The following is a 25,058-nucleotide window of genomic DNA, read 5'->3' as shown; positions in this document are numbered from 1 at the left end:
GATTTTTCTCGCTCATGTATTAACAAGTTTCATTCACCGAACCACAGAAAAATAAATCGACAGTTTACAAAGGGCAAAGAGACCAACAGAGAAAAATGTTTTAGAAATAAAAATACTATTAGCTTTACAAGTTACTCTTTCAAATAAAATAATATTCCAAGTGGTCAATAACTTTCGTGCTTCCAGAGCTACTCTTTCCGCTCGTGAATGAATTCCGCCTGCGAATTGGCGAATATTCTATACCAGATTTAGCTCTGCACCCCTTAAGACAAAAGATGTTAGAGTAATTAGCGAAAGCTAAGAATTTTTTGATACTTAGAAAGCACGTGGATCTATCATCATTTGTACGTACACTTTCGAATAATATTTTTCAAATTACAGACAGGAAGTAACTTGAATAATGTACCCTCTGGTTCGCTATATGCTTGTTTCATCATTAGATTAATATTAGTTTAGAAAGCACTTTGTAAATTTAATATTGGTACAAAGAGTGCTCCAGATAAGTTAATTGTTAATTGTTTGAGGACTTTGTGCTTTGTGCGCGAAAAGATTAGATTAAATAATGTTATGATTCATTTCCTGAAAAAACTGCCATCATATTTCTTATACATAGCTCTTCTACGACAGAAATATATTTAAGAATTTTTCGAAAATAGAAATTTTTACTCCAGCCTGTTTCATATTCGCCATTGTTAAAGCGCATTTATTAAGTATAAATTTATATTTTTATAAAAGTGTGAGGCCGTAGAAATACTTAATAAAATCTTATATAAACTGTTTATAAATGGGATTTTTTAAACGACGAATCAAATTTCATGAAACAACCTTATTTTACCAAGTAAAAATATTTCTTTTAACTATTTCCATAGATTGGAGTAAATTCCAATAATGCAATGTATTTCATCGAGGTTAATTTCGCAAGGCCGAGGTATCATAAAACTGCATAAAAAAGTATTGCATTCAAAGAAAACTCGTAAAAAATAATTAGAGTCAAGACCAAATTGAGATCGAGAAAAAAAAATGCGAGAAGAAGATGAACGGCAGGATATAATTCCCAAGGTGTCTCTGAATATAACTGAGCTCGCATCTCGGTCGTACAGAGCAGTAAGTATAGCACAAGCGCTTTTCATCACTTGCTTTTGCGTTTTAACGCGTCCTAAGCATGTTTGATTAAGCCCCACAGTAGCAAAGAGCGAGGAACCGAGAATGTGATGTTACCGCTGCGCTGCTGCTACTACTGCTGAGTGTAAGTGCGCCGAGCGGATATGATGAGTGTAATTACGTTCGTGTGCGCAAAGCACGGTGAAAGTTTCGCAACAATGACAAACCTGCACGAGTTTATTCATAAAGCGGACGCTCTACAAGACTCGTGCGCGGACCGCTCAGTCATTAAGATTATAAGCGTAAATTTCTAATGAGAAAATATTATTAACACTCTGCTCTGCCGGCTTTAGCAACAGCTAAGATACTTTACTGTTGCTTTTCCTTTGCCTTAAATTTTACTTAATTTACTTTTTCCTTTGTGAAAACGTACTATTTATGGTTTTATCAAGACAAATTTTTCTCAAAAATAATACGAGTACTGTCCCACCTTGATCCTATTTGACCAAGTAGAAACTTCTTATACATAAAATATTAAAAATTGAAATGTGTTGATAAACATAACATAGCCTGAATTAAATGCAATTTTTCACGTTTTAGACGTGTCCTAGAAGAATACAGGATAATAGAAAATAACGAAATAAAAATCTATACAATTGCTAAAAAATTATTTTTCTGCCAATTATTGCGAATAATTGGCGAACTGATTTACCTGACAGCCCGCCGAATGGTTTTTGCAAAACGACACGCAGTATAAGGTAATGTTCTCCACGTCGTTTCTATGCATCAATAAAGGTATAAATGAGCTCTCCACACATCGCCTTCATTAAAAAGACGACGAAGCGAGATATACACACGCGATATTCTACGGCACGAAGTCGCGATACGTTTGAACCTTTCTCTCTTTTCCCCTGTCACGCTCTCCTGTGCGAGAGTGAGAGCATAAAAATAAATCCTTCGCGTCGTTTTTGACGACGCGTATAAATGTGAAGTAAGTATAGCGCTCCAAACGCCATATTCCTTGTCTCCTCTTGTCTATTTTTCTCATCTGCCTGCGCTCGCTCGAGGATCGTACAAAGAATAGAGGGGCAATGAGCAATTCTAAATTGGCCACTAACGCGCCATCCAATCCATTCTCCTCTCGTACCCAGGGTGAATGGCAAGAAATGTCGTAAGGAGCCCCTGACTATGCTTCTGTAGTCGCACGCTCGACTCACATTTTTCTTCGTTTTAGCGGCACCAACCGAGAGCTTTGGCATTAAGGGTTGCGTGCGACCAGCGTACCTTATACCTTCCTGTAAAAAAAAAAAAAGTGCGCCTTCCCTTTGGCAACCTCTTGTGCAACACTAAGAGCACGCATACACACACTTGCAATATTTTTTCTTACTACTCTTTCTTGTTTTCTTTTATTCAATAATTTCCGAAATCATCACAATCGTAAGATTATAAGAACGTTTTTTTCTTTGGTTGCCGTTGTTGTTCGATCTTTATTACTGGTCACTATTATAACTGCTGGCAAAATCCTGACCGTTGGAGCAGACAAACAAACTCGGCTCTCGCTGGTTCGTAATGAAATTATTCTGTGCTTTTGTTTATAGAACGAAGATGAAAAAATATTTCAACAAGGGCTCTTGCTTTATTTCTACTTTATGTCCTCGTACAGCCAATCACCGCCATCCTCGTTCAAGTCAATTTTTTCTCTATTTTCTACTCTCGTTCGAAATCGAAAAAACCGAGAACAGTGAAACTGCGTGAAGTGTACTGTAATGCATATGTTGTTATATTTGTATAGTGTAGTTACAAGAGTTAGAGAAGCTCATTTTTATTTTTAATTTGAATTTATGCTTTCGGTGAAGTCGTTAATGGTTCGTAAATCATATCCGTTACGAGCATTCGTTCATCTATAAGAAACTTCAGGCATTAAAAACTGTAATTAACATTGTATGCGCATAACTTTTGAACGTCTTGAAAAATAATGATCTTGGGTATGATTATATCTTAATTGAATTCATAATGCGAACAGTTGTAAATGATCAAAATTCGTGCATTTATTAATAATAATAATATTACAATAGTAAATAAAAAAGTATTGTTTACTATTACAGTAATATTATAATAGTAAATAGAATGCTTGTATCTTAGAAAACAAATTGGTATCAAGAGTGCTAAGAAACGATGGAATAATACAAGAAGTGAATCAAAAGCAAAGCAAACTTTTAGAAAGTTTCAAAAAGTATTTCGTAAGTTATGTCGGACTTTAAAAAGTGTAAGATTTCGAATTTCCATATAGCAAGGAAGATGCAAACGTAATTCATAATAACAATTTTAACAATGACGATTGTTATTTTTTTGTTCTTTCACCACCTTTCCATCAATATGTTACTACTGCTTTCTATATCTGTGGTAAAGATTTGTCAAACATTTTGAGGGTAGCACAGTCAAGCTCTGAGTGTAATTTCTTGTATACTCCAGGGCATGAAACGTGAGCTAGCTATGCTATATACGTCTCTGTAAGATTATATGTTCCGTTTCTTATTGTTCTCTTTCTCTCTCTTTCTCTTTCTTTCTTTTTCTTTTCTCTTTCTCGACCAACTAGTCAATCAATTCTATTTAACCCTCTATTTCTGAGCTAACAAAACATTAGTTTAACATAAAAAAATTAAATGTTATGATTATAAATGCATTGCAGATATTTATCGTACATAATCAACTGGCAAATGAGTAATATTAAAAAAAAAGAACGATAAATATTAAATATGGTTTATGCATTGTACAATATTTATTTTTTGCAGCAGAAACTGTGTCATATTATGAAGCGCGAATTAAGCTTGAGATATTGTTCAGGATTTGTGACTGTAACGTAAACGTGGGAGAAAAATATTTATGTAATGATGAAGGCAAATGCCTTGCATCGAGAAAAAGGGAACTCGAGAAATTAAAACAAAGTTTCTTTTTGGTCCAAGGAAAGGTCAAAGCAGCACGTATATACAGGATGGAGTTTTCTGGGGGGAGGGGGGAGACGAAAGGAGAGAGAGAGGAAAAAAATGAAGGTGAGATAAGCAGGAGTGAAACTCGCGTTTGCGTTAAATTTCAGCCTTGTCGTACAGGAGATATACTCGGGTGCGGGGTTATAGTGAATATCGAGTAGCTTTTTTGTTTTGAAAGTTAACGTGGAAAAATCGCTTGAGACATTTTTCCGATAGAATATTTGCACGTGGGCGCACGATCGAAACTCGATTGTTGACTCGCGAGAAAAAAGCACAAGCGAAAAGGAGACTAGAAAGTTTTGGACACAGCAGCGTCGCGAGCAAGCGAAGTTATACCGGAATAACGCAGTCGGCAGGATCAATAAGGCCTTTGACCGCAGTCCTTGACGTGGAGCTCACCAGCAAGTTTCGACAAGCCTTGGTGCGCAACTCTCGATTCTTCTCTCACGTGTTATGCTAAAAGCCTATTCTCGCGGATCTTCTGCTTTTCATTTATCTTTTTTCCGTCCCTCGCAACTTGCCCAATTTTTCCTTTTCTTATACTTTATTCTTCTCAACTTTTTTGGTCCGCTTTTTACGATATAGCTTGTCATGAGCTCATTGCAACGACGCTTTCTCTCTCTCTCTCTCTCTCTCTCTCTCTCTCTCTCTCTCTTTCTCTCTCCTGTCCTTTGATAGCCCTGTCCTTTGAAGGAGCAAGTTTAATAAGCTCCATAGAAATTCAATCCACCTTTGATTTCTTCGACGAGCTTAAGTTTTAGTTTGATCGTATGCATTTTGTTTGATGCGTTTGAAAGAGATTCATTATAAGATTCATCAACCCTATTCTTTTATAATCTTTTCTAACGATTAAAGAATCATTCCTTCATTATCGTCAAATATTTTATAATAATTCTTGATTGATTTGACAATGTATGTGGAGTCATATAAAATATCGCGTACATTAATAATTTTAAGAATTTTCATTTTTTTTTGCAAACAGCGTCTAAGAAAGACTCTCAAGCCACCGATATGACTCGGATAAATTACCTATAAAGCAAAATCTTGTTCGATCACTGAACTTGCCAATCATAGCTCTAGCACCTATCGTATAACTTCCATCTTCAGCCGGTCATAACCGTCAAGCTGGTATGAATGGCAGGAAAAAGCGAACTATAATTAATTATCCACAGCTGGTCGACCTAAGATACGCCTCCTTATATCAGTATCGTAAAGACATGATGACAATAGCTTATTGCAACCACGTAGATAAAAAAGCACATAGATATAAAACCAAAAAATAAATGAACTTATAAATATCACAACAAAAGAACCGTATAACATTGGGAATATACAATGATTAGCTTTGTGTATCCAGTGAAAAGGAATCGGTCAAAGAAAGTAGAGCGTCGTGACGCGTTTTGGACAACAATTTTAGGAAAAGAAAAAGAGCGCCGAAAATTCAATGGCTATACCCGGAGGGCAAACTTTTGATCAAACGCAAGCGCGGGTTCATGTTTCCAGAAAGTAGCTCTTTTAGTGATTTTCCAAAAGCTCGAGCCTAACTTGAGCTTTTCTCAGGGACGCGCACGAGGTCCTTACCGAAACCCCCTTCAAGTCGACCATCTCTCTTGCTAGCGTTTTTTCTTCGCCTTTTCTATTTTCAGAGTCTCGAGTACAGAAGAGTATCCTTTGTGCACTGACGAAGCCTCCTCCTTCTTTTCGCGCGCTCGCCGTGCTATTTCGATTTTTATATAAAAGACGCCAACGACGATCTCTCACTGTACTGCTCCTCGTTCCTTTATATTTTTCTGATCCAGCTATCCCGTTCTCTCTTTTATTTCCTTTTCGCGGCCACTCTCTTTCACTCTCTATTTCTATCTTGGTTCGTTCTTCTTCGGGAATATTCTATTGGGAGACCCCTTGCTCCTCTGGGAGGCTCTTAATAAGGAAAGCAAATTCCATATTCAGGTTATAAACTTCCGTCTCGCCCAGGCTGCTGGTCTTAAATTATCTTCACGGCGATGGCGAAAGAAATTATTCTTGAAATATTAAACGGCGGTAAACCCGAAAGTCGACGCGAAACAAGTGCAAAACGTGAGAAAAGGAAGCGAAATGTACGACCAGCGCCTTCGGAAAAGTTTTTTCTCTTGATTCTACTTTTATCCATTATCGATTCTGAAACTTGAAAACGCGAAGGTTAATTTTCAAGTATCAGTGAATATCCCACGAATATCCTTATTACAGAAGAAATGTTCGTCTTAGATTGGAGTTATACTGAGTTTTATCAAAAAAGAACTATTCGTACGAAACAAGGTGACTAATTGTCATTTCGAAAACTGAAAACAAGTGGTGGAAGTGTAACTTTAGGATTCGAAGACAGTAAAATAATTTTTTCGTTTTGTTGACAAATTAATATTTTGATAATACTACTGTTTTTTTATGATTCAATTTTTACGGTCTAAATTTATTAGGAAAACTATCATCTTTTATAATTTATAAATAACGGAAGAAAATTAAAAAATATATATAAAATATCAATTTACATTTGCTTAATCAATTCAATCGATTTGAAAATACTTATTAAGAAGAACATTTTTGGTTTCATATATATACATGTGAATTTTTTAAAAAAAAGTTACAAGACTATAATGAAAAAATGTAATTCTATCATTTTTTATAAATACGTACATTAATAAGAATTAACTACAAGCATACATTGCAAAAATGAAAATTTGTTATTTGAAGGTACCAAATTTTTATTCAAAGCTAAGTCCAACTTATAAAAAAGTTCCGTTATCAAATTGAAACCCTGAGTAGAAATATTTATAAAAATCATTAAGTTGATAAAATATTGTATAATTTAACTAAACGCAGTAATGCACGTCCATTTCATTTTCATTATCTTATATAATTAACTATGAAAAATAATACAATTATAAAAGAAGACTTGAAGAGAATAAGATTGAAATAAGATAAAATTTAATTACAACAAATATACTATTGGGAGGTGATTGATATAAGAAATGATATTGTACCAAATGGTCCAATATCTCCAGCTCTATAATTAGATATAGAACGTGCCGTTAAATAAAGATCCTCGACATAATTATAATTTAAGTGGCATTAACTAAGAAAAGAAGACTTATATCGTGTGTGAAATTACAATAAATGGATAAGAGGCAATTTTTCATTTCCTCTGCATTCAAGAAAATCATAAAGTTCGTGCACTTGCACATCTCCGGTATATATATATATATATATATATATATATCTCTTTCTCTGCCTACCACTAGAAAAGCCGAGCGTCACAGTGAGCGAAGCAGCGACCTGTACGAGTGCGCAATTACACGGGCCGTAAAAAACTCCATTTCCCTCTTGTCTGAAAAAGGGCAATCCAGTGCTGTTGGAATACCCGGATGGCATTCAAAATCGGCGCGAGAATGAGAAAAGAAAGGCGCGCACAGAGCCACAAGGGAACGCGAGCCACTGCACGCGAAACTTGCTCAGCCGTCTAATGGATAAGCGCGAGCATCGGCAAACTTTTTCTTGGCGATTTTTCACTCGAGCAAGTCCTCTCTCGCCGAAACTCCATTCGATTTCCAGATTGCGAGACTTGTTCGAAGTTTGCAGCGCGCGTTCCGGTGGACCGTTTTACTCTCTCTCTCTCTCTCTCTCTCTCTCTCTCTCACGCGCGCGCGCGAAAGCGCGGATGGGCGGTCTTCTTGCTCCGCAAGGCGCTAGAATAGTAAATTACGAGAACATATTCTTTAATGAAAACTTTAACGGCTACTTTTACCCGCGGAACGCGGACCATGAGGTGGTCGCCAGCTTAGAGAAGTTAACTTGGTTGAAAGTTGGCCGACCGGATTAAGAGTGAAAATTTATCATTTCCTTGCACGCGCGACAAGTGAGGATCTGCCACCAGTATGGGCATGCTTACGTAAAACATGCAACCTTATCTCTGGCAGAATAACAATTGTTTCGAGGTAGCAGACCAGCTAATTGCTGTATTTTTATCGGGCCGAGAAATCTCACGTTTTCTCTTGTTCTTACGCGCTACCTTACTCGGTTTGTTTACTTTTTATTTGGTTCTATCTACTCCATCACATTCACTCATTTGCAAACAAAATTAACTTTCTCGTGAAATTAACTGAAGCTGAATAAATAACTCAACATATATTTTATGTGTATATCTATTGCGATGCAATCATCATCATTTGTCATGAGAATGCCATTTTCTTTCTTTCACATTTTCTGCTTAAAGGATAGTATAAAACCAACGAAGTAAATATTTTACGTGCGCTTACAGATAGGTGGATCTATTTCCTCAAAGTCCCCTAAATACGTGACGAGCTAGTATTGTCAGTAAGCTTCCGAAAATACGTGGGAAAAAGTAAAGTGGGTATTACGTACTTTCAAGCGGCGCGACACACGTGCTCGGGCTTTGGCAACATGTTGAAAAGCGCGCACGTGGTGTTTGCGCGCTAACATCCCTAAAGGTCTGACAGCATTAGGAAATTTCTTGCAGGAAAGGAGTGAGAGCCCGGAGAGAAATTAGAGGCAATCATTCTAGGCTTAGTTGAACGGTTTTGCCTGACTACAGCCCTTTTTACGGTGACGAGACAGTGACAGAGAAAGAGAGAGAGAGAGAGAGAAGGATCGATCGAAAACGCACACGCCGTGCATTCAGGAAGGATTTCCTTGCTTTCATGAAAAAAGAAGAGTCGCTAATGGCACGCTTTCCTCGCACGTCAAATGAGTTTTCCATCCATCAGCTCACGTCGTACAATCACGCGGACTTTTCCGTTTCTTGAATAATTTGGGATTTTTGAAATTCAATTCTGAAAACTCATGAATAAGCCATTATGCATTTTCACGGTATTTTTCATTTTAGATTAATGTGATGTCAGTCTTTCTGACGCACATCACAATGTATTTCTCAGTAAGATTACTGTCGATGAATTAATATATGATTTTTTTAAATTCACATGAGTCATTCTCCTTTCCTATTCCATAGCAATAATAAATTATGTGCTGTACAACAATTCAATAGAACTATAATATTCCTTTGAAATTCCAAGCATGGACAGCATTGATGATATTGTAAAAACTTTTATTTAAAAAGTCAAAGCCGTGAGAAAATATGAAATGTGATAATTTTCAAAATTTTTTTATTATTTTACATTATGCTTATATTGATATTATCCGTAATTTAGCATTCTTAAGCTATAAAAGCTCGACATTTTCGTACTGAGTTTAACAAGTTATACGTACTTTAACCTTACAATAATTTTGTAGGAAAGGTGATTTCATCAGTATAGGGGCGTATACTGTTATAATCCGACAGATATCAAGCTAAAATGATCCAATCATTTTTTACACAGTTTACGCCAAGATCCGCAAAATAAAATGTTCGTATATAAAAGGAAATGTCACTGGTAACTGCGTAAGACAGCGGTAGACCCTCCAATGTTTATATCTTGTTACAGTGAGTGCCCTTCGCTTCACATATACATTCGCCTTCATTTATATAATATAGCTATTCCAATTCTAGTATTGCACTTGAGAAATGTATAAATTTTATATGCATCGCTGATTATATCGCTTTTATATGTATTACTGGAAAATTGACAAATGTAATTTGTTACTATTTTATATATTTCGATTTTTTCCTATATTGTTGTTCTATATCAAGTTTATCCACCGATAGAAATTTATTTAAATTTTGGTTGAATTTAAAAATTTTATTTTGAATTTAATTTAAATTAAAAATTTTATTTGAATTCAACTACCATTTGTTTGAAATCTTTTGAGTACAATTCTCATAAAACTATTATAAATTATTTATATGCCAAATTAATAAAATATGATTTAAGTCAAAACATAATGTATCTCAGAATCGTGTTAATTACTTTCAGTATAAAAGTACAAACAAATTTTGAAAACCTGAACTTGTACAGTTAAAACTTCCTCTTCGAGTACAGCTCTTCCGTAATTTAGTGTTCGTTAGCTTGAAAAAATATATATATATATATAGCATCACGTTTATACACGTACAAATAATTAGTGCTGCACCAAAAGTAGCTCAGAGCTTGGTGACAAATAAAAGGTAGTAAAAAGAAGTATAGAGGAAAACGTGCGAGGACGCGGAAAAGTTAGGCAGGAGATTCGCGAGACCACGGTACACAGCACCGTAAAAGCGGAGAAAAATATAATTATACTACTCTTTCCCTCCCCCTCTCTCTTTTAGCGAATATATGAGGCACTGCACCGGTAATAACGCAAAAAGCCTAGCTACCGCTCGTCCGTGTAATCGACGGTATTACTTCAGCTTCTCATTTCAACTTAGTACCTACCTTATGCGTACACACATATACACATACGCAGGGACGCACACAAACGGTTGTGAGCGCGTAATTCTGAGAATTATGCGAATAAAAATGCAAACATCGAGATGATGTATGATTTTTTTTTGAGAGAAAAAAATAATAATGTAGACTGTAAATGTGGAGGTAAAAGTAGGTAAAAAGCAATGTTAGTGGTGAGCGTTTGGAGATTTTTTTTAAATCGATCAACTTTATATTGAACCGTACAATCTTCGATAAAGTAACCTTCTTTGCATGCGAATGAAAGCTAGGAGCGAAAGAAATGGTGAACAAACTGTTGCTTCAGCCTTTTATATCCATTAGTAACAAGGTAATAACAAATTAGGTAACCAAGGAAACTAAAAGAAACTGACATTTATTAGAAGATTTTTCATGACTTCTCATTAAACATTTTTTTAACAACGTTTCTAAGCAACGAGCGTTTTTTTAAATGACGATCGCTATAAATAGATTTGAATATAATCTTATTTTGTTCCATGACATACACTTTGATGTTATGGAGAAACGAATTCATCAAAGAACTTACAGACTGCATCCGCGTTTAAAAAAAAAATTAAAAATAATTTACGCAAGCACGTAAACTGCTTGAAACATTTGACAGACAGATGAAAGTGTTCAAACATTATGAGGGAGTATATGTTTTTGACACTTGATGTCAAACTGTAATTAGGTAAAACTAGTCGGCAAACTAATGCGAATACGCTCCGATAGACTCGATATACGCAAGGTATTATATTTTCAAATCATAAATAATGTTTTCTTCCTTTTTTTCTCACTCATAAATCGCAATATATTTTTGGGAAGTCGAATGAAAAAGTATCTTGTGCATTTCCTATTCATATGATAGAGAAGACATTCGTAGTAGGTCAACAATGGTTTGGTCAAGAGCGGAAAGAGCGAAAAGACTTTTCGTGCAACGCGAGAGGGAGAGAAAGAGAGAGAGAGAGAGAGCACATTTGGAACGGGGAACGAGGTAGTAAATCATTGAGCTTGTGTATACGTAGATACACACAAGCAGTACAGACTAGCGCGCAAACGCTTTATTCATCACATAGCTGCGGCAGTAGCGTAGAGATGAAAAACGGCCTCGCGGCGGCTAAATACACAAAGCAACGCCCCGTGTATTTGCATGGGCGCGCGTACACAGTAGAATGATAATTCGTGTTATCGGGCTTAATACACAGAAGCAGAGAGAGAGGGAGAGAGAGAGAGAAGCGAACTCCTCGTTGCTCCCGACCGATATTTCAGATTGCACGAGTGCCCCTGCAACTCGACACGTTGATTACATCTCGTAATGCAATATCTGCAGTTGCCTATCTCGGGCGCCGCAACGCACCTACCCTTCACTCTCGCTACGTAGTTATATATGTGTATGTGTGTGTGTGTGTGTGTAGGATCCTCCTTGCGCGGGCCAGGACTTACGTACTATAACGCTATATAGATAATTGATAAGGGCCGCGTCGCTTGCTCTCTACGGTAATATTTCATCCACTCGATTTACTCCTGTTAAATATTATTAATTGTCGCGGTGGACGGCTTCAAGACGGCGTCCACCCAGCTCTGCTTTGTTAAATTGAAACTCATTTGAAAATCAAATGACTTGGTGCTGCTATATTGGCGCTCTTTTTACGATATTGTTTGTGAGTTTTTATTCGCAGAACTCTTGCTACAGTTATCTGGATTATGAAAATGATATTAAATTAGTTTTTCGATCGACCAATAAGCAAATAACATAATTTAAATCAGAGGTCGAGTCCAGATTTCAAAGTGGTCTACATAAACCTATTACCATAAAAATATTACCATAAAAATATTCAAATATTTTTTTTATTAAATATCATAATCTACAAGAGTCAACATTAAAATTGCTTTACCGATCAGTTGCTTCCGCAAGAATAAATCTTCAAATTCTGAGGAAGTTTGAGTGATGATAAAACTTATTATTTTCCTAGAGAATTTGCTACTTCTTTAACAGTAATATCGTTAAATATATAAATTTCTGTGTAAAGTTAATCAGCTCAAACTTTACTTAATTGCCGCTGCATTAAAATCAAAAATAACAAATTTTCTGAGAATAATTTATAACACTATAACACTGTAGAAATATTTCGAATAAAATCACGCTTCGTCATTTCTAAATGATCTATTTTCCGATTATCTATTGGGTAGATGACCAACTAGATAGCTGATAAACCAATCAGAAATAAATTGCAATGTTATAGAACGGAAAGGGATTTAACTCTTAGTCTGTAGATATAGATTAATTATTCAAAGTTTTAATTAAAGCACCGCTCGGCGGAATGTCGGTTATAATGGATTCGGGAACATGCATACATAATTTATAATTTCTATGCCTTTTCGTTGACTTTTATCCATTATATACCTCCCCATCGAAGTCTAAAATTAATATAGAATTGTTTTAATTTCTGGTACTTTGCAAAGAAATATGAAAAATTTCTAAGGATATTTTTAAATAATATATTGAAAGATGTCGGCATATGAAATTTCATACAGAAATAGAAAAAAACTTAAAGGACCACAGAAGTGTAGAAATAAGGAGAATTTTAGACCGTAAGGAAAATCGGAATGAAAAAAGAAACGTGATAAGAAAAAAAAGGGTACAATAAAAAAATAGGTAGGCGTCGTAAGCGTTGAAGCAAAGTTAATAGCTTCACGGTGGTACGTAAGACTCAGCAAATTACTGGGTATTGCGTGTCACGTCTTCGGTCAATTCATTCGCGGCGCGCCAATAGCAATGTGGTGGCTGCGCGTCGAACCTCCGCTCGCACTCCACCTATTCCTTGTTCGCTGTATAATCACGAGGATTTACAGTCTTCGGGCGTCAGACAGCGGCAAATTTCGAAATAGCAGAGAAACAGAAAGAGGGCGAAACCTAAAGCCGGGACTTTAACGATACTTTTACGTTTTACCACACGATTAACAAGTCACGAGATCTGGCCACCCCGTCTCTTTTGATTATTCTTTATTATTAAGATGATCACTTCCTTTTCTTATTTGCTCTCATTCTCTTGATTATGTAATGGTACTCAGTGGGTATTTCTTTGAAAAATAGTTATCGCCGAGTATTCATTTGCTATGTTTTATTGTTGCTTTTTACTATGAGGGTAACGACCCTATCTATCTTACGTATCTTGAAATAACAGCTTCGTTCTGCTTATGCAAATTTGAAAAATGAGTTTACTTAAAAGATTGGATGCTAGTTAAAACCACAGCATTTGAAAAAAAAACCGAGAAAGTGCATATGTCGACATAGTTACTGTAATATCATCTAGTATTTTCAATAATCACGATCATTGAGGAATCAATTATATTCCGAGACTTACACAAATTTAATTCTCATTGCTGAAGTCACAAATGTTCTCGTCTACTCGAAAAAATATAATATTTTCTTTCTATGACATTTATTTTTTCACTAAAATAACAAGACCAAAATTATTGACGGAAAATTTAAGATAATTTTTATCGCGGAGCCGCTGCCAAGAAAACGAAATCAGAAGTAAGAAGCGTCTTGGCAAGTTTTGTTCAAGCATCGAAAATTCGTAATTGCCAAGCGGAACTCAATTCGGGAGTTGGCGACGATTGCCCTTCCCTCGCAACCCCTTGCGCCGAGCCAGAGAGAAGGGCGTCATGAATTCGCGTTCTTCGATGAATTACGCGAGCTGGAGTTTACAAACGTTATTTAAAGTTTATACGGGACCGCTTCCGTGGGAAATGCTCGCTCGGCTCTTTTGCTATCTCTCTCGCCCTCTCTCCCGGTCTGTCCTATAATTTGCCCGATGCGAATGGCCCGTTTCAAGAAACGTCGACTCGTTTCTCGAACAGCTTCAAAGTTCGTTTCTTCTTTTCTCCCTTTAATTCGCGATTAATTCAATTTCACGCTGTCGTCTGGCACACGCGCGCTCATTTCCGCAAAAATGCATTAAATCTGCCCCCCGCCCTCCTTTCCCAGCCTCTCGCTAATTCCCCCTCCCGAACTTTTATTCGCGCCTGAAGCGCATGCGGCTTTGTTCTTCCGTGATTGTTCATTAAAGCGACTGTTCGCTACTGTTTTCTTGAAAACAGTAAATGATCCTGAATTCAACTGGCACTAAAAGCCATGTCACGAGCGTCAATTGGATTTCTGAGCTAATGAAATAACTTATGCGTCGCATTTCTAGCGATTTCAAAGTTACGTAAATTAGGTAATGAAATTCAGTAGTGCAGCAGTGCGAGTATCCGATTGAATAAGAAAAGAAAACACGTGCCAGACCAGTGGAAATAGATGTTAAATAAAAAAAAGGATGAAAGTAGAAGTTTGACTAACCGCCAAAGCAGAATGAAAATGAAATAACGAGAGAACGCAACAAACCACGAATAAGCTACAAATCAATCAGCGCGGAAAGCCAGGCAGACAGCCACACAGTCACCACCGCGAGTTTACAAATCTGGGCAACAGGCTCCGTTCCAGCGAAATGAACAATCGTGACCCTGCATAAAATCTGCTAATTGGCTTGGAAAATCCCGAGTGTAAAAGCAGCTGCCTTTGTACATAATCCGCTCGAATTAGCAGGCAATTCAATGAGCCGCGCGCCGTCCTGACGCGCACTGACACTGTGGCAGAGGCACGCACACACAGACGCCAGGGCGCAGGATAAGCCGGAAGCGCAAAGCTCATTCGTCACTTGGGCACGGAGGAGGCCATCCTCGCGTTTAGACGGCTACTTTGATCCTTGGCCAAAGGCGGCCATTGTGCCTGCATTGTGCCTGCAAACTATATTACAAGCGGAAGCGGCCGCCCTTCCGCCGTCAGTAATTCAGTGTCGTGCGGTCACAATGCAGCAGCAGCCCTCTTTTTCTCCGACGGCTATTCCGTCTGCGAGCAGCAGCAGCAGCAACAGCAGCAGTAGCAGCAGCAGCGTCGCCGCCGCCGCTGTATGGATCCGCGACTGTGCAACGCTACACTACACCAACATTAATATGAATTATAAAGAGCCGACACTTCTTTATCGTCTAACCATACTCCCTCCTTCCACCAAGACACTCGCTTTTTATGCTACGCATATTTTAGCTTTTTTTGTATCCTGCGCCGTACCGCTTAAAAAATATGCTAATTACCTGCTTTCTCGCGGAAACTCATTAGCGCGTTGTGAGCTTGTTTCCAGAGCCAGATTTTTTTCCTTTGCTTTTTTCCTGTTCATTTACGATGATGATATCATTTTGTGATTACCGTACTTTCGTTCTCCTGATATCTATTTTCCTAATCAGTGCATTCAAAATTTACTGATACTTGCAGCGTAAGCATCCCCAGGTTTGGCGATTTTTAGATTATTTTATAGTGCATGGAATGTCGTTCGTAAAACCACCTTTTAACTTGCATTTTCAAATCTTCGCCTATGTATTTTTCAAAATATTTCGCTTCTAGGAAAATTATATTTTATCTGAAAAATGACTTCGTTTTTAATGAAATGAATGAAATGGTCAATGGGCAAACGAGCCAACCAAACGAAAACGTTTGCAAAGTCTTACGTCCTTTGAAAATATAAAATCCAATTTTTTTAACATCGTTTGACCGAGTTGGCCTACTTTAAAAATTTATTTTCAAAGTTGCCAACACACAAAATTTAGCTGCGACAGACTTCAATTAAATATAACATACTTGGAACAAGTCTTCTACAGAAAAACGAGAACAGGAAAAGGATATGCGTGTATATATGCGAAAGAGAGGGCGAACGAGGCGTGTGGACAATGACATATACATAGAGTTGGCCCCGAGGGACGCAGTTTAACTATCCGGAAACCTGTTGGGGCGTGCGAGTGCGCGCATATTTTGCAGTTTTTACTTATGAAAAATATACCTAGTAGCTCCTTCTCATTCCTCCAGCCTACATTTATTTCTCTTTTTTTTTATTCTGCTTTTCGACTAAAGTACCGAGAGAGCTGCCGCCTACTTTCTATGTATTATGTGCGAACTGCGATATGGTGCAAAAGTGTGCACGTATAACCGCGTACGCTAGACCGTTGTGCAGCCGTGTAAATTAAAACTGCTAATTTGCTTAATAAGACATTCCAAGCCAATGGCGCGTTCAGTCGTGCGCGGAAGAATACACGAACAAGAAAAAAGAACCCCAGTACGCGCTGGTACGTGAAAATCGCTGGTTTTATTTACGCTTTTCTGGATTTTTTCTTTGGTCTTCTAGCTTTTTGCTATATTTTTTTCCCGTGAGTTTTTTCACGTCTGAAGGATTAATCTTGCATTTGCATACGATTGAAAATAATTAGTAATGTCAGTTTCATTAAAATATTTATCGGTTGAAATTCTTATTACGTGGCGTGAGTTTGGAGAGAATTCTAATAACACAGATTTATAATATTCATATAAATTTTTTACGCAACCCTGAAACAAGATACTCTAACCATAATTTAATAGTATCCTGTAAGCCGATAAATATAATACCCAAGGATATTTCATTAGGCGAGCAGAAGCTAGCTATCAAGACAAAATAGCCGATCGAAGAGCCCTATACAAGCTTTTCGAAAAACTAAACAATCGTTAAGGTAGAGACCTACCAGGCTCATAGCTGTTATTTCTTTTTTTTCTCTCCCATCGAGAACCACGGCATGCGGGTTGGCGTAACCGAGATTGAAACACAAATTTACGATAATGCTTGGGCTTTATTACCAATATCAAGTTTCATCGCGTAACCGCTGCAGCCCTTTTGCTCCGTACACTTGAACAGTATCGTAAAGCGTCTAATTACTCGGCTATCAGGTGTCCAGGCGAGGGGAATGAGCGAGTAGCGGAGGAGGAGCCTTGCACAAGATTTTTCACACTAATGCCTCAATCTGCATAATATTAAGTAGGGCCATGCCCCGCCAGGCAGTCTTTCGCGAAATCTTCGCTTGATGAGTGTGAAAATTTCCCGTCGCAAGCTCTTCTTGACGAGCTTGACGGAGAGAAAGCCTATAGACTTCCATGATGTTCGAGAATTTTTGAGTGTCCTTTCTTACAGCTTATAGTAGAGGGCATCTCGCCGTTTGATTTTTATTTATCAAAAATACTACAAATTGGCAATGTCAATGACAGAAATATATCGCAAATCACAAACAATTTTGGTTAAGTTAATAATAAGAAAAACAATAGCAAGTATAACGAAAGACTAATCAAATTGAGAACTTATAGAAACAACCACAATATGTAAAGTAAATAATGTTGGTCAAACGCATCTAAGTTTATTTTATTACATGCGAAGAAGAAAATTCAAGTGAAAATCAATAGAATAATTACAAAACACATTTACGCATTAATTACACAAGAAAATCGCATAAATGGAGGTTAAGGTGAAGGTAAGAGAGGGACCTGAGCCAGTAAATAATTTTACTTAATCAGCTAAGCAGTCACGTCATATTTTTGTCTAACGACGTGGAATAATAAAGATAAAGAAATCATTGACTTGGTTGATGGAGAGGAGAGGAAGTAGCGACCGAGCAAATAGTTCCACAAAAAACTATTCTAATTTACGGTTAAATGTTCGAGCGAGAAAAAAAAGGGAAGAGGAAAACGAGATGTTGCCGTCCACTTGGTAATACTTCTCTTCGTAGTTTTCTTACGCTGAGACTATTTCTGTTCCCACTTGTTGAATCTTTCCTAATTTAGTTCAATATTTGTTATAGACCATTATTGAATTATAAAAATGGGTAAAAAAGCCAAAACGGCCATGTGCAATAAAGCGACACAAACGGACCCGCGAAGGCTACGTCTACGGCTTTTGCGATGGTATAGCTCGTGAAAAAGGGAAAATTCAACAACGCGCATTTATTTTTCTCGTGCAAGATCTCGGAGAAATCAGCGTGTCGCCTTGATAACCGAACGAGTTTTCTTCGTGAATCACGAAAATAAAGAACATTTAAATTTATTGCTATGTCTGCGTCCATGGCAATGTATGCTCGTCATAGCCATGCGTATGAGTCTAACGTGCAGAGAAGATAGGACAAAACGTTCCATTATCCGGTTATAATTATTAAATAAGTCCGCGATATTTCCGGCTATCTATAAATACAATCCTACACCCGCATTCAGCATGAAAAATATTCAAGCAAATATGTTTACTCTCCAAATAAGCTCAAATGTGAACCGATGAATGAGTCTCTATCATTTACGTAACCGATCGATCACTGTCATATACAACATCGTACGGAACCTTATCATACTTATCACATTATTATTTGTTTTTACCACTTGTTTTTATTATGAGTAAAGTTCATTATCAATCAAAATAGTATAATAATTGTAAGATTAGAAAAAAAATATGCACTGAACTGATGTCAATCTTTTTAAGGCTCATACTACTTTTAATGTGTAGCCTAGCAAACGGAATACTGGCCACAAAAAATAGATAAAAAGTGTAGATGTGGGAGCTTTTGTACGTTGGTTGTTACAGACATACGTGCAAAAATGAAACTATAAATTATGCATTCATAGATGCAGCAAGTCGTTTGATCTCTCGGCCCCAAACTAAAAACTCAGACTCCTCGTTCCTCTCTCTTTCTCTTTATCCCTTGCCTGTTACATCGCAAGCTGTTCGCTTCAACGATACTCTTTCCTCGATTTTCTCTCACGCACGCGCGCACCGTACTCTCCTAGTATCCAACTGTACGGAGAGTAATAGCACAGAACTCGTAGCTCTGCCACCGAGTTAATTCAGTTCATTCGGGTACATTCGTTGCTTTAATCGCGACCCTCGGGCTTGATGAAAATTAAACTGCCCGTCCAGCGTCAGCCTCGTAAAAGCGCCAAGCGAGTGAAAAGACACCTAGTATACACATGCATGTATATAAGTCAGAGCGCGAAAGAGTGCGAGAGAGAGAGAGAGAGAGAGAGAGGGAAAGAGAAGGATGTCAAATTTATTGTCGTCAGCGATGAGATAGAAATGAATTATAATGAAACTCGTTAGCGCTCACACCGGAAAATTTGGAATTGGATGCTCGCTTGCAAAATATTTGTAGCTTCGATTTTTTTGTAAAGCACACTTTGTATTCAATTCTGCGTCAATTTAATACAGTTTTATTATGCCAATCTAATATTGAAATATACTATAAACTTTTTTTAATGATAATAATCGATTTTACCGTCTTATGACTTAAATTAATTATATCAGTTCATAAATAATTTAAAACGGTATTTTCAAATTTGTTTATATTAGATATTATATTTATATTAGAAACTGGAATTATAGATTACAGCATATATTTTAATGAATATTTTTTTGCTCTTTCAGTACCCCTAGTTAACATCAGTGTGGTCGAAGGCAGACCTGTCGAGCTACCTTGCAATATTACGGCGCCTGTACACGACACTCTCGATATGGTCTTCTGGTTCAAAGATGGCTCAGCACGTCCTCTTTATTCGTAAGTATTTTTAGATCTTATTATTACCTAATGACGCCATGAAATAACTGAAAGATTGATAGAAGTTTTAAATTTTTTGATTTTTAAAAAATTTTGCTTTTTAACAAGTTAAATCTATTCGGAATTCTTGTATAATCTATGAGCAATGCTTATAAGTATATTCTAAGGTTGGTCACGTGTGAAATTAATGATTTGAAGAGGTTGCTCAACATTTCTCTTTATTCAAGTTAAATGATATTCGAAAAAAATGTATATTTTTCACTCTCAAACGCTTGAGAAGCGCGACGTTCCAGTTCGCTCTTTCTCTTTCTCGTTCCACTTATAAAGTCGGCGTAGGCAGCATTTCCTGCGTTGCTATATATTTTTTTTATCGGCAAAGAATTTTAACAAATTCACTCAAAAGCTTCATCGCTCTGGAGAAAAGCTTTATGGGGTGCTATACGCACTGCTGAATATCGAATTAAATGCGCGAATTGTAGGGGGAAACTTATTATTAAACTTACGACTAGAACCGTTGACTCCATTGCCGTATCCCGGTGAAATTTCCTATTCCTGGCTCGTCTCTGCTTTACCAGTTATGATGTTTAAAAATACGTCTGAAAATTTCATCATCTCCGACACGTAATAGTGACGCAGTGGTTTAATACTTTTCCATATCAAATATTAAATTCTTGGCCTGCGCTTACTCAATTACTTTCTTAAAGAAAATTAAAAATTTCTATTTAAAATTTTTCAACGTGTTTAGCACTACTTTTGTAATTTTTAAAGTATCGAATTACAAAGTTATTTATTAAATTACAAATAATGTTTAATGAAAGAGTGAACTAAACTAAGGAATGAACTAAAATTTTGTTTCTTAAAATTATTCTAATTTATTAAGCTAATCACATAAAAATTGTAGCTGCTAAACTAGTTTATAATCTGAAATGACAATATCTTGTAGGATAAATTGCACTAAATTATTATTTCTATCTAACGCGAAAATTTAACAGTTTCACTTTTTAAGAGTATTTACTAACTTTGTGTCCCCAAACATCAGTATAAGCTGTAAATTAGGAAAAGAAAGATTCCCTTTTTACTTAAAAAACATATTTGAAATAATTAATTAAACTCATTCTATTATATACATGGTTCAATACAAACTTGAAGTTTTTTAAGAGTTCGTTTTACTATCACATTTTTGAAATACGTATGAAATAAAACTTAACTGTAGTATTGCAATTTTACAACTTGAACTTCGGTAATATTTTTCTTCTTTAGATTTCCAGTTATGAAACTGTAAAATATTGTATTTAATTTGATTGAAGTATTTTTAATTTTAACCATCAAAGAAATGTCTTCTGATTTCTTTTCTGATTAGTCATTATATTTCGTATTATTTTTACAATGCTTTCCTAGACAATTTTACATCAATTACTCTAGAAACTAGTATTGCTACATCAATAAGTAACTGCAAAACGTTTATAAACTAACGTATAAAATTAACGTAATATATAATATAAAACGTTACAATCAAATTATTTCATCTGTTACACTTATCCATATATTTGACGATTATAAATCAGCCCCAATAAAGATAAATAAAATTTCAAAAGTACATATTTCATATAATTTAATATATGGTATTCGTGTGCGACAGATTCAATTTTAAATTTATCAAAAGCCAAATCACAAAGAAATTTTTCGCAACAAATGTGACCATAAAAAGTGATATTCAAAAGGGAAAATTGTCAAAGGATTTAAAAAACATGAAATTGCAAAAGTGTTGTTTGAAATTTACTTGAATATTGGAATACATGTTTTAATGAAGAAAATCTATTACATGTAAGAATTATAGATGAGCTGGGTAGGGGAACTACACAGTGTAGAATGCACGTTAATCAGAGTCTGGCACAATGAGCTATGGCGTTTTGATCGTGCCTCGTTATATCTAATTATGGTGTGTAATTAAATTTCAAAGATGCCGCAACTTATCTCTCCACCAATTATCCTAATTTGCAATTTGGTTAATGGATTATTAAATAGTAAAATTGAGCTTCGCGAATTGACTGGAGAGAGAAACTAGTTTGTCAAAATAACTATTTATTAATTCCAATCTGTAAAAATGGTTAAAATACTAACATAAGATGCAAGAACAAATAAGAATACGATAAAAAATGTTTGTAAAAGTGTGTTTCTAGTTAGTGACCCAAATTACTATTGCAGCTTCATTTAAAATTAGGCTGATGTATACCTCAGCCGATATAACCTCTATCACATCTATTTTACTCAATTTTTCGCTTTAATATATTCTCAGTAGCATCAGACACTGGCTTTATCCGAGCTGGTAGATCGAAGTATCGGGTAATTAGCAAAATATCCGAAAGCCACATCGGCATAGAGGCGCATCCTCTAATTACAACATACCTACGAGCGTGCAGGTAGTAGTATACGCGCGTTCAGCGCCAACATTGACGCTTGCGTTATCTGCATATTGTGTGCGCGTACGTGTATACGCGCACGGCCGCGTTCGCTCTCTTTCTCTGGCAAGCGCATCGACAGGCAACTGCTGCTGCTGCTGCTGCTACCTCGGCTGCTCGTCCCCGCGTTCCTATCGCTCCGCGTTATCAAACATTTATGCCACTGTGCCCGGCGATGCGCACGACCTTCATTGTATCGCGCGCCCACTCGTGCGGCCTACCGTCTGTGCACACATCGCTCGCTCTCTCGCCAGTTGACGCGCTTCATAGTCCAGTCCTTCTATCTACTTCTCTCCCGTATCCTCTGCTCTTTAATCGCCACTTTTGTGTAGATGGCTCTATCTGGCTCTTTTAATCGTCCTCGCTGACTTTTCCAACGTTAATCGATTTGAAGTCACATTGATTACTCTTTCATTCCGTTATTTCAACAATTCTAGGAACTTTGTTCGATTATGTATGAACACCGTGGCATCGAGCAACTTAATAATTTTTAGCGAAATTGTATTCTATTATCTAATTTAATTAAACGGATATGGATACGTGTTCTATTGAAGTTGAAAGGTATAATACACAAGATATTGTATTCAATCATGGATCAGAGGCATGAATGTCACGACGTACTTCTAATTTTATGTCGGTTTGCTCGATATTTCGTGGGCAAAAGGCATTCAGTCTCAAATTCCAATGGACGGTGGCTTAATAGGTACAAGGCACATTCTTCGCCCGCGAGAAACGTGAAGTCTTCCAGAGATCGAAATCCCCTTCGACCCGAAGGATTGTCGAGGTCGCGGCAGGATTACGGAACTTGGAGAATTGTCGTAGGACCGAATCCCTTGGCGATTTTATATAGTGTATAGTATACGAAAAGCACAATAGCCCATGTGTATATGTGTCTATATATGTAAATACTTTTACACGGGGTCAACTTCGGAACGACCAACGGAGAGCCAGCAAATAACACCAGATCCCGATTCAATAGTCGCAGACAATCAGATACAGCAGTGACCATCTGATTTTTCCCTCTTTTTCATTGTTTTTTCGATGAGCGAGCTATATACGTCTGGTCTGTGTGCGCATTGTACAAAAAAGCAAACTACAGTACTTCGAATAATCTTTTGCAAGTTTGCGCGACTTTTTTATTTGGAACTCTTGCTGCCTTTAGTACACTCTGCAAAGGGATTATTTTTACCGTCTCACAAAAAAAGAAATTCGTTTTTTATACTATCACGAGTCATAGACTAAGTATTCATAAATAAATTATTGAATAAATAAGTACTATAGAATACGTTTTGAATAAACATTTCTAAATTTTTTAAATTTAATAATAGGAATACTGTAAGATGTAAATAACAAAATAATCAATACAGAGTCAGCATGCTTTTATCAGTTGGTCGCCTCGACCGGTATCAAATAACGAGAAAACGTAGAAACGCAGGCGTTTCTATTATAAAAAAAAAAGTGTAAAAAAAGAGAAAGCTTTTATCAGACACACCCCTTTGAAAAGTAGCTGAGAGAAAAAAAGAATAAAGGAAGATGAAAAAAAACAAAAGCAATTCCGGAGCCAATGGCGTCAGTAGACATGTGCACTCATATACATGTGCAAAAGAGAGAGAGAGAGAGAGGTTCCTTCGATAAGACGTAGTCGAGTGCTTGCGCCTCAGGCTCTGGGTGGCGCTCTTCCAATAATTTCTCCAAATCGAATTATCAAGCGACGAACGATTTCATAACACGAACTTGGCTTGGAGAGCACGCTCGTTCGAATAAAGCTCGAACTAGCATATAGGTAGTATTCACGTATAAATTACATATATATATACATATAGAGAGAGAGAGAGAGAGAGAGAGAGAGAGGCGTGTAGGTGTGTTCGGTCGCTGCGAGGCACGATATCTTCTCTTACGTAACGGCCCTTGTATTTTACGCTACCTCGCGACAGAGATACCGTCTCTTTGCATTCCACAGTAAATAAGCGGTAACAACATCGGCCCCCTCACCTCGCTTGCAAGACCTCTTTTCCCTCCCTCTATCGCGTATCAGGCCTTTAACCCTTGTCACGAACGTAGAAGCAGGAGTAAAGAGATGATATTTCGGTCGCAGCTGTTTGTATACTTCCGCATTAAATAAATAGCGCCCAGCTTGCTTTTAGATGCAACGATGGAGAGAAAGCTCTTTTGCTATCGTGCGGGCGTGCGCGTGTTTGTGTGCTCGAGAGCTTTTACCAACAGTGTTAGGGATGCCGTGTGCCATTCAATCTATGCTCACTTTTTATTTTTAATTAATTAAGACTTTAATCGTACTTTTTCTATCTTATCTACTTATAATCTTTAAATTGATGTTTTTTATATTATTTTGTAAATATCTATGTATGTTCATTTTGAAAAAATAGTTTATGTAATTATCTGAAACAAGCATATCAAATAAGTAGTCGTTAAATTATAATGGCTACTTATAATCAAGAAAATTTTTAATGAAATAATAAATTTCTCATAATACACATCTACAAATCAATATTTTTATCCTTTTGCCTAATCAAAGATTTCGATTAGCCACAAACAGATTGATTGATTATTATTCTATTATAACTTTATTTTACTAAAAATTAAAAAAAATCAATTTGCCTTTATTGAATGAAGAACTCTCGATAAATAGGTTCAGTCAATCAATACGTATTTTTAATTTTTCAACTAATCAAGAAAATGACTTGCCACGCGACGTATTATCTCTTAAATTTTATATTTGT

General features: G+C 36.6%; 1 protein-coding gene across 1 annotated transcript in view; it reads left to right on the top strand.

Moving 5' to 3' along the window:
• Positions 1-25,058, top strand: part of LOC131670369 (B-cell receptor CD22-like) — a gene marked incomplete at its 3' end in the record, with an annotated part of 212,117 nt that overhangs the window by 70,607 nt on the left and 116,452 nt on the right. Inside the window, exon 2 of the mRNA XM_058945909.1 lies at positions 19,732-19,861. Within this exon, the coding sequence (XP_058801892.1) occupies positions 19,732-19,861 (130 nt within the window). The remainder of the gene's footprint in view (positions 1-19,731; positions 19,862-25,058) is intronic.

The sequence above is a fragment of the Phymastichus coffea genome, unplaced genomic scaffold (genome assembly GCF_024137745.1).
Source record: "Phymastichus coffea isolate CEN01 unplaced genomic scaffold, Cenicafe_Pcof_1.1 PCOF00109, whole genome shotgun sequence".
Classification (NCBI taxonomy): domain Eukaryota; kingdom Metazoa; phylum Arthropoda; class Insecta; order Hymenoptera; family Eulophidae; genus Phymastichus; species Phymastichus coffea.
This window is presented reverse-complemented; position numbering and strand designations above follow the sequence as displayed.